Here is an 18,637-nt window from a genome sequence, read left to right on the forward strand (position 1 = left end):
CAGGTTCCAAAACAAAGCCCTGTGAGTGCGAGATCAGGTTACTAAACGAAGCCCTGTGAGTAGAAATACGAGATCAGGTTCCAAAAAGAAGCCCTGTGAGTAGTACTACGAGATCATGTTACTAAACGAAGCCCTGTGAGTGCGAGACCAGGTTACTAAACGAAGCCCTGTGAGTAGAAATACGAGATCAGGTTCCAAAAAGAAGCCCTGTGAGTAGAAATACGAGATCAGGTTCCAAAACGAAGCCCTGTGAGTACGAGATCAGGTTACTAAACGAAGCCCTGTGAGTAGACTTTTAGGACTGACATAACAGAAATATAAGACCAGGTGACGATGGGGACTATAGGGGGAAAGGAGGAGCAACCTAAACCAAATTTTATGAAGGTGTTTTTAAAGCAGCAATATGTAAGTAAACTATTTAACGTTCTGCTGTGAAGAATGTGGGTTTCCAGAAGGAAGCTTATGAGCATGTATCAGATGAAAAAGTTGGAACAGAAAAAAAACAAAAAAAAACAAAAAAAAGAGAAAAAGCAAAAATACATTAAAGTGTGGGCTGGTTCACTCTCCATAAGAGGAATTAAAAATAGAGGTCTGACCTGCTATTCTCTGGAGAGTTGTGTGGAAATATTGTAGGAGATTTTTGTTATTTTTGGTGACTCTTTTCATGGGTGGATTAAAACTGTGATTGGCTGGCTTGGTTGACATCACAGGGCCATAGCGGCCATTCACACAGAAATCAGTGTGTGTGTAAGTTTGCTCATATGGTGGCAAGTCCCGTGAAGGAGCTGCAAATGGTAAAGAACAAGAATATATATATATATATTAAAGATTGAAAATCAGATCACGGGCATTTCTCCAAAAGATGACAGTAAAGCCTGGTTCAGGCAGACTCTGTTAGATGTGACGTGCCTGGATGGACCAGGAAAGAAAAGAGAGAATATTATCTTCCCTTAACAGTTTAGTGAAGAGGAGGTTAGAGATTAAAAATATGTAAAAATACAAATATGTATTATTGCAGAGTTTAGCAAATTGTAAGAACTTCAGAAAGAACTGTTAGATGTAGAAGATGAGTTCAGAGCACATCTAACATGTTTACATGTATTTTACAAACAACTGAGTGAGGAAGGCAGAGCAAAGGAATGGAAAACATGAGAGAGCGAGGTGAGGAAGAAGAGTGTGTTCATTCAAGGCCTTATGCTCACTGAAGGGGATGATGTCATAGCATTTTTAGTTGTAACAACACATTGGATGAAGTAAAGAATAAACCGAAAGATGAGGGACGTGATGTGTGGCGTTGGGAGCTGATTCTGTTGGGTTGGTGTGCATTGCGTGGACTGGATGGGCTTGGGCTTCTGTTTAATCCCTTTCAGACATTAAATGGTGACTTTTGTTTCTTTAAGATTACAGTTATTTTTATGTTTATTATGACTAAATAAACTGACGTTGACTGAAAATAAACGGAGAACGACTTTGGGCTGTGCTTGTTAAATACCCAGCTGAGAGAGATCTCGAGCTTTAAAACAGGAACGACACACCAACATCATCTTCATGTGTTAAAGCTGCGTTATCTTCTTGGCGAGGTCATGTTCAGCTTTCCCAGGGAAACACTGACTTATGGATCCACTGCCACTATAGTCTCACACAGATACAGTTATGATCCAAAGTCCAGGATTTTCACAGCACAGAACATGGTCCACATGATATGTTTAACAGTATTCAACAGAAGAACATTATAATTATGAGACTATAATCACATGACTAAATGATTCAGATGCAGCCTCAGAAGCTCGTCTGCTGCACGGCGTCAACCACGGCAGCTCACCGCCCCTTTAACCCTTGTCAGCATGCCCCATGGTCTCCACAGGGACCCCAACATGTTAACATGCCCGAGGGGGATTCAGGGGCTGGACTGGGGAAGGGGGAGTTCTTGGTCTGAACCACTGCAGAGTTCTGTTTGTCACACAAGCTGTCGGTCAGGACACTGGAGCAGAAACGGTCCCTACAACATGCTGCAACACTCCACCTCCCTCCTGTGTCAGCTCTGAGTCCTGGAGCAGGACCTGATATGCAGATGTGACTGCAGGGACCCGGCCGCTGCTGATGGGGCCCGGGGATCCCAGAACCAGAGGGTCTGGCAGAGCCCTGCTGGTTGTGACTGTGAACAGTGTGGATATGGATTTTATGGGGGACATGTGGGCTTGGTTTTCACCTTAGACCTCTGGAGGTGATGGGTCCTCCTTGTCCTCAGACTGACTGTGGGATTTTCTGGAAGTAAAAGACTAATGGATGTGGCCGGCAGGCAGCACAAGTCCCACCCCGACTACAGAGTCAGATGATGTTTTCTGGAATAAGCTGCACCCTGATTCTGTCAGAAAGACTGTTGTGTTCACTCAGTTCTCTGTGGAAAACCTGGATCTGCTTCCTTGAACCTTTGGCCCCTCCCTGATCCTTTACATGTCAGTCTTTATTAATTACACATATGAACCTGATTTATCAACCAGGAAGCTTTAATAGACATGTGTTGGGCACTTCCTGGCATAAATTTCTGCTTGTATGCTGATTGGTGGGCAGGGTGTGGTGACTGTAGTGGATCTGATTCCTGAGCAGACCGAGCGGTCCGAGCTGAATGATTATACACACCTACATATATTCCTGGCCTTGTATCCACATGACCAGGCCACACAATTAGGCCAAAGATCAAACATTTTCATTATTTCTGCTTAGCTTCATACTACACTTTGAACATGCATACAAAGTTCTGCAGTCCTGCAGACTTTTGCAACTGAACAAGGTCCCAGTATTTTCTCTGCTCTGCTGCTGTGAAGCGAAACATCAGTTCATACAGACAAAACAACTTCTGGCACGCTCTACATCTCTAGCTGTGCCTTATCACAAAACATTTATCTTCAGTATCTCTGACAAAACATGCACCAGGCAGGCTGTTACGGTGGCAAACCTGTTTAAAGACAGCACACAGATGATCTCTGAGTATTCCCGGCTCGTGTACATTTCTAAATTTTCAGCCCAGACAACATAAGGCTGCATTAACTGTATGACAATAAATAAGGTGGTAATTTCCTGGCTTCGGTGTACGCCACTCAGGTGCAATGTGACCAATCGAAGAAGAATATTAGGGAAGGTTGGAATCCTCCATGTTTTTATTTGCTGACAGCCCGGTGTGTTAGTCCTGATCTGACTAAGTTAGTCCTATTACTTTCACATCAAGTGCTTTTATTTGACGAAGGGAAGCAACTCTTGTGAAGGCTGCCAGTAGACAGCCCGTTCTCTGGCTCAACACGCTCAACAAACAAATATTTGTACCCTGTACGTCTTCAAAATACCATAAACGTGAGGCCGATCATCTGGGATGATATTGATCTTTCCAAGGTTAAGCTAGTTATGCTAGACCGTTAGCCGTAGCCTTTTCTGATACACACATTTGTGTTAAGTCCAGTGGAGAAGTGTGTGTAACAGTGAAAAAAAAAAAAAAAAAAAACGTTCTCAAGAAGGAGGTGTTGCTGTGTGTGTGGGTGAGTGTGTGCACGTGCACATGTGTGTGTGTGTGTGTGTGTGTGTGTGAGTCTTGTTGTAGTGGATGAAATCATCTTTAACATCAGTGTTGGATGTTTTATTCCCGATTTGACTGTCAATCGACACACAGTCCTACATCCAGCCTCTCTACTCCCCGCTCCTGTCGATGACACGCTCCATGACTGTGTGGCTGGACTGGCCATCCTCTGCACCCCCAGACCTGACCTCTCTGACCGACCTCGAGTTGACCCTGACTTGATGGCTCCGCTCTCAGAACCCAGACCCAGGTGTGGGTTTTGGAGCGTTGTGGAAACACCGTGGTTTCCTGACATCTGATGGTGACCCAGTTCGTCACCGTCGCCTCATTGACTCCCTTCTTTCTGCCATTTTTGCTCCCCTGACAGGTTGCTGTATGCACATGTGCACTAACTCTTCTGACCCTGTCTCTACAGGTGACTCTCCTGCAGATGAAGGCTGCGTCTCTGACCCACCCTCCTTTTACAGCCTCTCACTTCCTCTTTTCTCTCACGGCCCACAGATGGAGAGATTTCCTCCTTGGTCTCTCTCAGGCCTTTTCAGGCCTCTTGGACCAAAGCACTTCCTCTCATGCTGTTGTCCATGCGCATGCGTAAAAGGGGAGGACCAAATTGGTCCCCCCGTAAATTCTTTTTGCAGGTCCACCCGAATGGGCATGGGCCCCTCCGAGGCTCCCCCTCCAGACACGGCCCTGTGTGATAGTAATGTTTTAACATACTGTGCTGATCTCATGTGAACCTTTTCAGGCATTTGCTCTCAGGTTGCTGCAGACCTTCCTAAACCAGCGTCTAAGTAGCTCCGTTTACTTCAGCCTGGAGACTTTGTACTGACAGCTTCAAACGTCAGTGCTGGGACCACCCATTTCACATTCTTCTGGCGACCCAGACAGATGACCGTGCTACTTGGCTACCGTAATACCATATCATTGCTGCAGGGAGGTTCCTGCACTGACCGTGGCTCCCCGGCTTGCTGCTGATCCTGACGCAGCAGTGTAACGCACCACCCGACAGAGGGCAGAATAATCCCTGTGGTAGTGAGACAGTCTACTCTCACACCTGAAGACCAGCCGCCGTTCTCAAGCAATCTCAGTGTGGAGTGAAATTAGCGTCCACCTGCAACAGTAGCGTGCCAAGCTCCACCGCAAGCTCCGCCCACCCGGCATCATAGAGAGAGATCGACCCTGGCATCCATTTAGGGTTCATGTCTGATCATTAAAGAGCTCAATGTGTTGTTTGGTTATTTTAGCTATCATCATTGTGTTTCCTATTGTCTTCTTTAATCAATCTGCTTCACCCCCTGTTAACCGCTCTGCCACTCACTACAGTTCCTTCTTTGACCCGCGGTCGCTGAGTGCCCAGAAGGGTTCTAAGGGCAACCTCCGGCGGTTAAAAGTGAAGCCTATGCTGAAGTGCATTCAGCTGCAGTTCCCCCTTCATCCGCTAGGGGCTGGCTCCAAAACAGAGCAAATCCCCATAGACTCCCATGTCACCTTGTTCCCATGGGGGTCCTTTTTATTGACAGGTACCAATCTCTGGCTTCAAGGACGAAGGACATAGAACAACCACGGTTTTTAGCCGGTGATCAATGTGACTTAGCTTTAGCCCGCTTACCTCCGTTAGCTGGGTAGCTCCCGTTATCTCGGGGTTAGCTCGGTTAGCTTTTAGCTACAGAAGCCTCAGAGTTCACTCGATGTCCATCATCCGCCATGACACTCACAGCCCCCCTCTCAGCTCCACCTCTTTGCCCATATTTGTGTTTTCCGGGCGAGACGACACGCATGACGCTACCAACATGGCGACGGTAGGAACCACCCACCGAACTTCAATTCGGCTTTTCAGAAACCTATGGGTGACGTCACGGAGACCCCGTCCATCTCTATATACAGTCTGTGGTTCTAACAGGTAGACGCGCCGTCATGTATTTCCCTGCTAGCACTCTGAGGAGCCCCTGTGCGGTCTACTCTGTCATTATGATACATGCGCCATGTGTGTGCTCTGGTTCTTTGGATGGCATGGTGATCGGTGGACCAGTTACCAGTGGTGTTTTTCTGATTCCACTTCTGCGTCTACTTGGGGGACCGTTTTTTCCTAAACTGGAACTGACTGGTCTCCTTCCTCCTACGTGGATAATAAGAATTCTCGCAGGTGGTCTTGTGTGTTGAAATTAGACCTGACTAAGGCTACTTTGGTGTTCACGTTTAACACTACCTCTGAAGCCCTTTTGTCACATCCTCCTCCTAGTCGATATCGGGGTGGTACTTTTAGTAACTCCTGTTGTCATGTGAGGTTATTTGTGTATGTTCCGGGCCCTCGCCGGGACCCGTTAGAAGGTTTTCTCTTTGCAGTGATGTCGCATTGTCGCCTCGTAGCTTGGCTGAGTCCTATGCTGATTTCCCTGTTGTGGGTCTTTTCCCGGGTCCCACACTTTAATGTATTTTTGCTTTGAGATGATGACTGGCATGTCTGCTCAGAGTAATAATTGGATATTGCTGGCTGAGAAGGTAGACGTGTTTGTTGGAGTTGCCTGTGTGGTCTGCCTGGGGCCCAGACCTGTGCTGCATGTAGTTACCCCTCCACCTGAGTTTGACTCCACCTGTATGATTGTTTGCTCTCTTCTGAAAACCCTATCCCTTTCAGATATGTATTTCCTTGGATGTTCCTTTCCTTGTTACCCACACACAGTCCCCTCCTCTCTGGTTCAGGTGTGACGACGTGAGATTTTACTTGCTTCATGAGCTCCTCTCCGGGTTCTGGTTTTGTTGGGGTTTTGGTCCGTGCTTGGTGTGACAGTGTTTATGCTGTTAATTTTCTGTGGCCTGCGCCGGCCTTTGGTGGTGGTACGGTGGTCTGGTTCTTAGGGGCGTGCTGCCATCGAAGTGGGCTGGTATATATGCCCCTGTCACCCTTCTCTTGCCTACAGCTGTCTTCCTGGGTTTCCCATCTGCCCCCTTATCCGGTCACTCAGTCCAGGCACTCTGTTCATCCTGACGACTCAGCTGCTTCTGCCGACGTCAACGCTGTTGGGGTTCCATTGCAGTACTTGCTGCCCTTTTTGTTCTGTGTTTGCTGTGTCGTCCCGTGTATCAGAGCCTTGTTGGTTGGGCTGATTGACTCTGCCTTAGGATGTCGCATTCCTCGGCTTGTTTATTACTCTCCCTGCTTCGGATCTCCCTCACTTTGTTCCTTTTCCTTCTTTTTTGATAGTGATGGCTTTTCTGATTCTGACTCTGACACATGAGTGTTTTTCCTTTCAGGATGATTTTCTTCAACCCTGCCAGGAGTGACCATTCTGATGTTTTAGTTTCCTGCATCTCTTTTTGGGTAGTTAGTGTTATTTTATGGGTTTGTTTTGTTGCTTTGTTATGTTCATGAATTGTGTTTCTTTTGTGTTGATCCTGAAAGGATCAAAAGGGGGAATTGTGGTGGGATCCTGTTTTAATATGTTACACATTTATTAAGCTTCTTTTATGTAGTACAAGTTTTATATTCTGCATAGTTTAGAGTAGTTCAGTAAGCTTGCTTTAGTAGATTCATGCATAAAACCAAGTGTTCTGTTCAAGGCCTGCTTCACCTCTAACTGTTGTTATCTCCAAGCTAGCAGTTGTTTTGACTAGTGCTGCCAGGAAGAGGTTGTTTAAAGAACGCTGTAACACTCTGAGCGGGGCAGAGCTCTCGAGACCTCTCGCCCGCAACATCTGTACATGCCCATTAAATTGAACAGAAAACAGTTGATTTATAGATTTATTTCTCATCGGATAAATTCCACGACAATGTATCAGACGTCTATGTATCTGATGTCTATGTATCTAAATTCTATGTGTCTTATAATTATGTATTTGATGTCTATTTGTCTGACGTCTGTATCTGACGTCTATGTACCTGATGTCTATGTATCTGATGTTTATGTATCTAAATTCTATGTATCTGACATCTGTGTATATAAATTCTATGTATCTGACGTCTATGTATCTGATGTCTATGTAACTGACTTCTATGTATCTGACGTCTATATATCTGGTGTCTATGTATCTGGCGTCTATGTATCTGACGTTTATGTATCTAAATTCTATGTATCTGATGTCTATGTATCTAAATTCTATGTATCTGACGTCTATGTATCCAAATTCTATTTATCTGATGTCTATGTATCTGATGTCTATGTATCTAAATTCTATGTATCTGGCGTCTATGTATCTGACGTCTATATATCTGACCTCGATGTATCTGATGTCTATGTGTCTGACGTCTATGTATCTGACGTTTATGTATCTAAATGCTATGTATCTGATGTCTATGTATCTAAATTCTATGTACCTGACGTCTATGTATCCAAATTCTATGTACCTGATGTCTATGTATCTGATGTTTATGTATCTAAATTCTATGTATCTGACGTCTATGTATATAAATTCTATGTATCTGACGTCTATGTATCCAAATTCTATGTACCTGATGTCTATGTATCTGATGTTTATGTATCTAAATTCTATGTATCTGACGTCTATGTATATAAATTCTATGTATCTGACGTCTATGTGTCTGACGTTTACGTATCTGACGTCTGTGTATGAGATGACTATGTATCTAAATTCTATGTATCTGACGTCTATGTATCTGACGTTTATGTATCTAAATGCTATGTATCTGATGTCTATGTATCTAAATTCTATGTACCTGACGTCTATGTATCCAAATTCTATGTACCTGATGTCTATGTATCTGATGTTTATGTATCTAAATTCTATGTATCTGACGTCTATGTATATAAATTCTATGTATCTGACGTCTATGTATCCAAATTTTATGTACCTGATGTCTATGTATCTGATGTTTATGTAGCTGACTTCTATGTATCTGACATCTATGTATCTAAATTCTATGTATCTGACGTCTATGTATCTGATGTCTATGTATCTAAATTCTATGTATCTGATGTGTATGTATCAGACGTCTATGTATCTGACGTCTATGTTTCTGACGTCTGTGTGTCTGACATCCATGTATCTGATGTCTATTTGTCTGATGTCTATGTATCTGATGTCTATGTATCTGACGTCTATGTTTCTGACATCTGTGTGTCTGACATCCATGTATCTGATGTCTATGTGTCTGATGTCTATGTATCTGATGTCTATGTATCTTATGTCTATGTATCTAAATTATATGTATCTGACGTCTATGTATCTAAATTCTATGTATCTGACATCTATGTCTCTGATGTCTCTGTATCTAAATTTTATGTATCTGATGTGTATGTATCAGACGTCGATGTATCTGATGTCTATGTATCTAAATTCTATGTGTCTTATATCTATGTATTTCATGTCTATTTGTCTGACGTCTGTATCTGACGTCTATGTATCTGATGTTTATGTATCTGATGTTTATGTATCTAAATTCTATGTATCTGACGTCTATGTATATAAATTCTATGTATCTGATGTCTATGTATCTAAATTCTATGTATCTGACGTCTATGTATATAAATTCTATGTATCTGATGTCTATGTATCTAAATTCTATGTATCTGATGTGTATGTAGCAGACGTCTATGTATCTGATGTCTATGTATCTGATGTCTATGTATCTGATGTCTATGTAGCTGATTTCTATGTATCTTATGTCTATGTATCTTATGTCTATGTATCAGACCTCTATGTATCTGACGTTTATGTATCTAAATTCTATGTATCTGATGTCTATGTATCTGATGTCTATGTATCTCATGTCTATGTGTCTGCCGTCTATGTATCTAAATTCTATGTATCTGATGTGTATGTATCAGACGTCTATGTATCTGACGTCTATGTTTCTGACGTCTGTGTGTCTGACATCCATGTATCTGATGTCTATTTGTCTGATGTCTATGTATCTGATGTCTATGTATCTGACGTCTATGTTTCTGACATCTGTGTGTCTGACATCCATGTATCTGATGTCTATGTGTCTGATGTCTATGTATCTGATGTCTATGTATCTTATGTCTATGTATCTAAATTATATGTATCTGACGTCTATGTATCTAAATTCTATGTATCTGACATCTATGTCTCTGATGTCTCTGTATCTAAATTTTATGTATCTGATGTGTATGTATCAGACGTCGATGTATCTGATGTCTATGTATCTAAATTCTATGTGTCTTATATCTATGTATTTCATGTCTATTTGTCTGACGTCTGTATCTGACGTCTATGTATCTGATGTTTATGTATCTGATGTTTATGTATCTAAATTCTATGTATCTGACATCTATGTATATAAATTCTATGTATCTGATGTCTATGTATCTAAATTCTATGTATCTGACGTCTATGTATATAAATTCTATGTATCTGATGTCTATGTATCTAAATTCTATGTATCTGATGTGTATGTAGCAGACGTCTATGTATCTGATGTCTATGTATCTGATGTCTATGTATCTGATGTCTATGTATCTGATGTCTATGTATCTGACGTCTCTGTATCTGATGTCTATGTATCTGACGTCTCTGTATCTGATGTCTATGTATCTGACGTCTCTGTATCTGATGTCTATGTATTTGATGTCTATGTATCTTATGTCTATGTATCTGACGTCTGTGTCTGATGTCTATGTATCTGATGTCTATGTATCTTATGTCTATGTATCTGACGTCTATCTGTCTGATGTCTATGTATCTGATGTCTATGTATCTGATGTCTATGTATCTGACGTCTCTGTATCTGACGTCTCTGTATCTGATGTCTATGTATCTGATGTCTATGTATCTGATGTCTATGTATCTGACATCCATGTATCTGATGTCTATGTGTCTGATGTCTATGTATCTGATGTCTATGTATCTAAATTCTATGTATCTGACGTCTATGTATCTAAATTCTATGTATCTGACATCTATGTATCTGATGTCTATGTATCTAAATTCTATGTATCTGATGTGTATGTATCAGACATCTATGTATGTGATGTCTATGTATCTAAATTCTATGTGTCTTATATCTATGTATTTGATGACTATTTGTCTGACGTCTATGTATCTGACATCTATGTATCTGATGTCTATGTATCTGACGTCTATGTATCTGATTTCTATGTATCTGACATCTATGTATCTGACGTCTATTTATCTGATGTCTATGTATCTGATGTCTATGTATCTGACGTCTATGCATCAGATTTCTATGTATCTGATGTCTATGTATCTGATGTCTATGTACCTGATGTCTATGTATCCGATGTTTATGTATCGAAATTCTATGTATCTGACGTCTATGTATATAAATTCTATGTATCTGACGTCCATGTATCTAAATTCTTTGCATGTGACGTCTATGTAGCTGATGTCTATGTAGCTGACTTCTATGTATCTGACATCTATATATCTGGTGTCTATGTATCTGGCGTCTATGTATCTGACGTCTACGTATCTGACGTCTATGTGTCTAACGTTGATGTATCTAAATTCTATGTATCTGATGTCTATGTATCTGACGTTTATCTATCTAAATTCTATGTATCTGACGTCTATGTATCTGACGTCTATGTGTGACGTCTATGTGTCTTACGTCTATATGTCTGCCGTCTATGTGTCTGATGGCTATTTATCTAAATTCTATGTATCAGACGTCTATGTAGCTGACTTCTATGTATCTGACGTCTATGTATCTGACGTTTATGTAGCTGACTTCTATGTATCTGACGTCTATGTATCTGATGTTTATGTAGCTGACTTCTATGTATCTGACATCTATGTATCTAAATTCTATGTATCTGACGTCTATGTATCTGATGTCTATGTATCTAAATTCTATGTATCTGATGTGTATGTATCAGACGTCTATGTATCTGACGTCTATGTTTCTGACGTCTGTGTGTCTGACATCCATGTATCTGATGTCTATTTGTCTGATGTCTATGTATCTGATGTCTATGTATCTGACGTCTATGTTTCTGACATCTGTGTGTCTGACATCCATGTATCTGATGTCTATGTGTCTGATGTCTATGTATCTGATGTCTATGTATCTTATGTCTATGTATCTAAATTATATGTATCTGACGTCTATGTATCTAAATTCTATGTATCTGACATCTATGTCTCTGATGTCTATGTATCTAAATTCTATGTATCTGATGTGTATTTATCAGACGTCTATGTATCAGATGTCTCTGTATCTAAATTTTATGTATCTGATGTGTATGTATCAGACGTCGATGTATCTGATGTCTATGTATCTAAATTCTATGTGTCTTATATCTATGTATTTCATGTCTATTTGTCTGACGTCTGTATCTGACGTCTATGTATCTGATGTTTATGTATCTGATGTTTATGTATCTAAATTCTATGTATCTGACGTCTATGTATATAAATTCTATGTATCTGATGTCTATGTATCTAAATTCTATGTATCTGACGTCTATGTATATAAATTCTATGTATCTGATGTCTATGTATCTAAATTCTATGTATCTGATGTGTATGTATCAGACGTCTATGTATCTGATGTCTATGTATCTAAATTCTATGTGTCTTATATCTATGTATTTGATGTCTATTTGTCTGAAGTCTGTATCTGACGTCTATGTACCTGATGTCTATGTATCTGATGTTTATGTATCTAAATTCTATGTATCTGACATCTATGTATATAAATTCTATGTATCTGACGTCTATGTATCTAAATTCTTTGCATCTGACGTCTATGTAGCTGACGTCTATGTGTTTGACTTCTATGTATCTGACGTCTATGTATCTGATGTCTATGTAGCTGACTTCTATGTATCTGACGTCTATATATCTGGTGTCTATGTATCTGGCGTCTATGTATCTGACGTTTATGTATCTAAATTCTATGTATCTGATGTCTATGTATCTAAATTCTATGTATCTGACGTCTATGTATCCAAATTCTATTTATCTGATGTCTATGTATCTGACGTCTATGTATCCAAATTTTATGTACCTGATGTCTATGTATCCAAATTCTATGTACCTGATGTCCATGTATCTGATGTTTATGTATCTAAATTCTATGTATCTGACGTCTATGTATATAAATTCTATGTATCTGACGTCTATGTGTCTGACGTCTATATATCTGATCTCGATGTATCTGATGTCTATGTGTCTGACGTCTATGTATCTGACGTTTATGTATCTAAATTCTATGTATCTGATGTCTATGTATCTAAATTCTATGTATCTGACGTCTATGTATCCAAATTCTATGTACCTGATGTCTATGTATCTGATGTTTATGTATCTAAATTCTATGTATCTGACGTCTATGTATATAAATTCTATGTATCTGACGTCTATGTATCCAAATTCTATGTACCTGATGTCCATGTATCTGATGTTTATGTATCTAAATTCTATGTGTCTGACGTCTACGTATCTGACTTATATGTATCTGACGTCTATGTATCTTATGTCTATGTATCTGATGTCTATGTATTTGACGTCTATGTATCTGACGTCTATGTATCTCATGTCTGTGTGTCTGACGTCTATGTATCTGATGTCTATGTATCTAAATTCTATGTATCTGATGTGTATTTATCAGACGTCTATGTATCAGATGTCTATGTATCTAAATTCTATGTATCTGATGTGTATGTATCAGACGTCTATGTATCTGATGTCTATGTAGCTGATTTCTATGTATCTGACGTCTATATATCTTGTGTCTATGTATCTGACGTCTATGTATCTGATGTCTATGTGTCTGACGTCTATGTGTCTGACGTTTATGTATCTAAATGCTATGTATCTTATGTCTATGTATCTTATGTCTATGTATCAGACGTCTATGTATCTGACGTTTATGTATCTAAATTCTATGTATCTGATGTTTATGTATCTTATGTCTATGTATCTGATGTCTATGTATCTGATGTCTATGTGTCTGACGTCTATGTATTTAAATTCTATGTATCTGATGTCTATGTATCTTATTTCTATGTATCTGATGTCTATGTATCTGACGTCTATGTATCTGATGTCTATGTATCTGATGTCTGTGTGTCTGACGTCTATGTATCTAAATTCTATGTATCTGATGTGTATGTGTCTGATGTCTATGTATCTGATGTCTATGTATCTGACGTCTATGTATCTGATGTCTATGTATATGATGTCTATGTATTTGACGTCTATGTATCTGATGTCTATGTATCTGATGTCTATGTATCTGATGTCTATGTATCTAACGTCTATGTATCTGATGTCTATGTATCTGATGTCTATGTATCTGACGTCTCTGTATCTGATGTCTATGTATCTGACGTCTCTGTATCTTACGTCTATGTATCTGATGTCTATGTATCTGATGTCTATGTATCTTATGTCTATGTATCTAACGTCTGTGTCTGATGTCTATGTATCTGATGTCTATGTATCTGACGTCTATGTGTCTGATGTCTATGTATCTGATGTCTATGTATCTAATGTCTATGTATCTGACGTCTCTGTATCTGACGTCTCTGTATCTGATATCTATGTATCTGATGTCTATGTGTCCGATATCTATGTATCTGATGTCTATGTATCTGATGTCTATGTATCCGATATCTATGTATCTGATGTCTATGTATCTGATGTCTATGTATCTGATGTCTATGTGTCTGATGTCTATGTATCTGATGTCTATGTGTCTGATGTCTATGTATCTGATGTCTATGTATCTGACGTCTATGTGTCTGACGTCTATGTATCTGATGTCTATGTATCTGATGTCTATGTATCTTATGTCTATGTGTCTGATGTCTATGTATCTGATGTCTCTGTATCTGATGTCTATGTATCTGACGTCTATGTATCTGATGTCTATGTACCTGACGTCTATGTATCTGACGTCTATGTATCTGATGTCTATGTATCTAATGTCTATGTATCTGACGTCTCTGTATCTGACGTCTCTGTATCTGATATCTATGTATCTGATGTCTATGTATCCGATATCTATGTATCTGATGTCTATGTATCTGATGTCTATGTATCTGATGTCTATGTGTCTGATGTCTATGTATCTGATGTCTATGTATCTGATGTCTATGTATCTGATGTCTATGTGTCTGATGTCTATATATCTGACGTCTCTGTATCTGATGTTTATGTATCTGATGTCTATGTATCTGACGTCTATGTGTCTGACGTCTATGTATCTGATGTCTATGTATCTGATGTCTATGTATCTTATGTCTATGTGTCTGATGTCTATGTATCTGATGTCTCTGTATCTGATGTCTATGTATCTGACGTCTATGTATCTGATGTCTATGTACCTGACGTCTATGTATCTGACGTCTATGTATCTGACGTCTATGTATCTGACGTCTATATATCTCATGTCTGTGTGTCTGACGTCTATGTATCCGATGTCTATGTATCTAAATTCTATGTATCTGATGTGTATTTATCAGACGTCTATGTATCAGATGTCTATGTATCTAAATTCTATGTATCTGATGTGTATGTATCAGACGTCTATGTATCTGATGTCTATGTAGCTGATTTCTATGTATCTGACGTCTATATACCTTGTGTCTATGTATCTGACGTCTATGTATCTGATGTCTATGTGTCTGACGTCTATGTGTCTGACGTTTATGTATCTAAATTCTATGTATCTTATGTCTATGTATCTTTTGTCTATGTATCAGACGTCTATGTATCTGACGTTTATGTATCTAAATTCTATGTATCTGATGTTTATGTATCTTATGTCTATGTATCTGATGTCTATGTATCTGATGTCTATGTGTCTGACGTCTATGTATCTAAATTCTATGTATCTGATGTCTATGTATCTTATTTCTATGTATCTGATGTCTATGTATCTGACGTCTATGTGTCTGGTGTCTATGTATATGATGTCTATGTATCTGATGTCTATGTATCTGACGTCTATATGTCTTATGTCTATGTGTCTGATGTCTACGTATCTGACGTCTATGTATCTGATGTCTATGTATCTGACGTCTATGTGTCTGATGTCTATGTATATGATGTCTATGTATCTGACGTCTATGTATCTGACGTCTATGTGTCTGATGTCTATGTATCTGATGTCTATGTATCTGACGTCTATGTATCTGACGTCTATGTATCTGACATCTATGTATCTGATGTCTATGTATCTGACGTCTATGTATCTGATGTCTATGTATCTGATGTCTATGTATCTGACGTCTATGTGTCTGATGTCTATGTATCTGATGTCTATGTATCTGACGTCTATGTATCTGACGTCTATGTATCTGACGTCTATGTATCTGACGTCTATGTATCTGATGTCTATGTGTCTGATGTCTATGTATCTGATGTCTATGTATCTGACGTCTATGTGTCTGATGTCTATGTATCTGATGTCTATGTATCTGACGTCTATGTATCTGACGTCTATGTATCTGACGTCTATGTGTCTGATGTCTATGTATATGATGTCTATGTATCTGACGTCTATGTATCTGACGTCTATGTGTCTGATGTCTATGTATCTGACGTCTATGTGTCTGATGTCTATGTATCTGATGTCTATGTATATGATGTCTATGTATCTGATGTCTATGTATCTGACGTCTCTGTATCTGATGTCTATGTATCTGATGTCTATGTATCTGATGTCTATGTATCTGATGTCTATGTATCTGATGTCTATGTGTCTGATGTCTATATATCTGACGTCTCTGTATCTGATGTTTATGTATCTGATGTCTATGTATCTGACGTCTATGTGTCTGACGTCTATGTATCTGATGTCTATGTATCTGATGTCTATGTATCTTATGTCTATGTGTCTGATGTCTATGTATCTGATGTCTCTGTATCTGATGTCTATGTATCTGACGTCTATGTATCTGATGTCTATGTACCTGACGTCTATGTATCTGACGTCTATGTATCTGACGTCTATGTATCTGACGTCTATGTATCGCATGTCTGTGTGTCTGACGTCTATGTATCTGATGTCTATGTATCTAAATTCTATGTATCTGATGTGTATTTATCAGACGTCTATGTATCAGATGTCTATGTATCTAAATTCTATGTATCTGATGTGTATGTATCAGACGTCTATGTATCTGATGTCTATGTAGCTGATTTCTATGTATCTGACGTCTATGTATCTGATGTCTATGTGTCTGACGTCTATGTGTCTGACGTTTATGTATCTAAATTCTATGTATCTTATGTCTATGTATCTTATGTCTATGTATCAGACGTCTATGTATCTGACGTTTATGTATCTAAATTCTATGTATCTGATGTTTATGTATCTTATGTCTATGTATCTGATGTCTATGTATCTGATGTCTATGTGTCTGACGTCTATGTATCTAAATTCTATGTATCTGATGTCTATGTATCTTATTTCTATGTATCTGATGTCTATGTATCTGACGTCTATGTGTCTGGTGTCTATGTATATGATGTCTATGTATCTGATGTCTATGTATCTGACGTCTATATGTCTTATGTCTATGTGTCTGATGTCTACGTATCTGACGTCTATGTATCTGATGTCTATGTATCTGACGTCTATGTGTCTGATGTCTATGTATATGATGTCTATGTATCTGACGTCTATGTATCTGACGTCTATGTGTCTGATGTCTATGTATCTGATGTCTATGTATCTGACGTCTATGTATCTGACGTCTATGTATCTGACATCTATGTATCTGATGTCTATGTATCTGACGTCTATGTATCTGATGTCTATGTATCTGATGTCTATGTATCTGACGTCTATGTATATGATGTCTATGTATCTGATGTCTATGTATCTGACGTCTCTGTATCTGATGTCTATGTATCTGATGTCTATGTATCTGATGTCTATGTATCTGATGTCTATGTGTCTGATGTCTATATATCTGACGTCTCTGTATCTGATGTTTATGTATCTGATGTCTATGTATCTGACGTCTATGTGTCTGACGTCTATGTATCTGATGTCTATGTATCTGATGTCTATGTATCTTATGTCTATGTGTCTGATGTCTATGTATCTGATGTCTCTGTATCTGATGTCTATGTATCTGACGTCTATGTATCTGATGTCTATGTACCTGACGTCTATGTATCTGACGTCTATGTATCTGACGTCTATGTATCTGACGTCTATGTATCGCATGTCTGTGTGTCTGACGTCTATGTATCTGATGTCTATGTATCTAAATTCTATGTATCTGATGTGTATTTATCAGACGTCTATGTATCAGATGTCTATGTATCTAAATTCTATGTAGCTGATTTCTATGTATCTGACGTCTATGTATCTGATGTCTATGTGTCTGACGTCTATGTGTCTGACGTTTATGTATCTAAATTCTATGTATCTTATGTCTATGTATCTTATGTCTATGTATCAGACGTCTATGTATCTGACGTTTATGTATCTAAATTCTATGTATCTGATGTTTATGTATCTTATGTCTATGTATCTGATGTCTATGTATCTGATGTCTATGTGTCTGACGTCTATGTATCTAAATTCTATGTATCTGATGTCTATGTATCTTATTTCTATGTATCTGATGTCTATGTATCTGACGTCTATGTGTCTGGTGTCTATGTATATGATGTCTATGTATCTGATGTCTATGTATCTGACGTCTATATGTCTTATGTCTATGTGTCTGATGTCTACGTATCTGACGTCTATGTGTCTGATGTCTATGTATATGATGTCTATGTATCTGACGTCTATGTATCTGACGTCTATGTGTCTGATGTCTATGTATCTGATGTCTATGTATCTGACGTCTATGTATCTGACGTCTATGTATCTGACATCTATGTATCTGATGTCTATGTATCTGATGTCTATGTATCTGACGTCTATGTGTCTGATGTCTATGTATATGATGTCTATGTATCTGACGTCTATGTATCTGACGTCTATGTGTCTGATGTCTATGTATCTGATGTCTATGTATCTGACGTCTATGTATCTGACGTCTATGTATCTGACATCTATGTATCTGATGTCTATGTATCTGACGTCTATGTATCTGATGTCTATGTATCTGATGTCTATGTATCTGACGTCTATGTGTCTGATGTCTATGTATC

The 18,637-nt window shown here is 38.9% G+C and overlaps 1 protein-coding gene across 1 annotated transcript in view; it reads left to right on the top strand.

Moving 5' to 3' along the window:
• Positions 1-761: 761 nt before the first annotated feature.
• The window catches only part of LOC306758067 (uncharacterized protein), a gene marked incomplete at both ends in the record, with an annotated part of 145,945 nt that continues 128,069 nt past the window's right edge, over positions 762-18,637 (top strand). The window contains 8 exons of the mRNA XM_079243283.1: positions 762-794; positions 1,865-1,930; positions 3,806-3,941; positions 3,984-4,089; positions 4,207-4,260; positions 4,328-4,390; positions 4,502-4,558; positions 4,892-4,958. Of these exons, the coding sequence (XP_079099409.1) occupies positions 762-794; positions 1,865-1,930; positions 3,806-3,941; positions 3,984-4,089; positions 4,207-4,260; positions 4,328-4,390; positions 4,502-4,558; positions 4,892-4,958 (582 nt within the window). The remainder of the gene's footprint in view (positions 795-1,864; positions 1,931-3,805; positions 3,942-3,983; positions 4,090-4,206; positions 4,261-4,327; positions 4,391-4,501; positions 4,559-4,891; positions 4,959-18,637) is intronic.

Source organism: Telmatherina bonti (genome assembly GCF_933228915.1).
Source record: "Telmatherina bonti genome assembly, chromosome: 7".
In the NCBI taxonomy this organism is placed as follows: Eukaryota; Metazoa; Chordata; class Actinopteri; order Atheriniformes; family Telmatherinidae; genus Telmatherina; species Telmatherina bonti.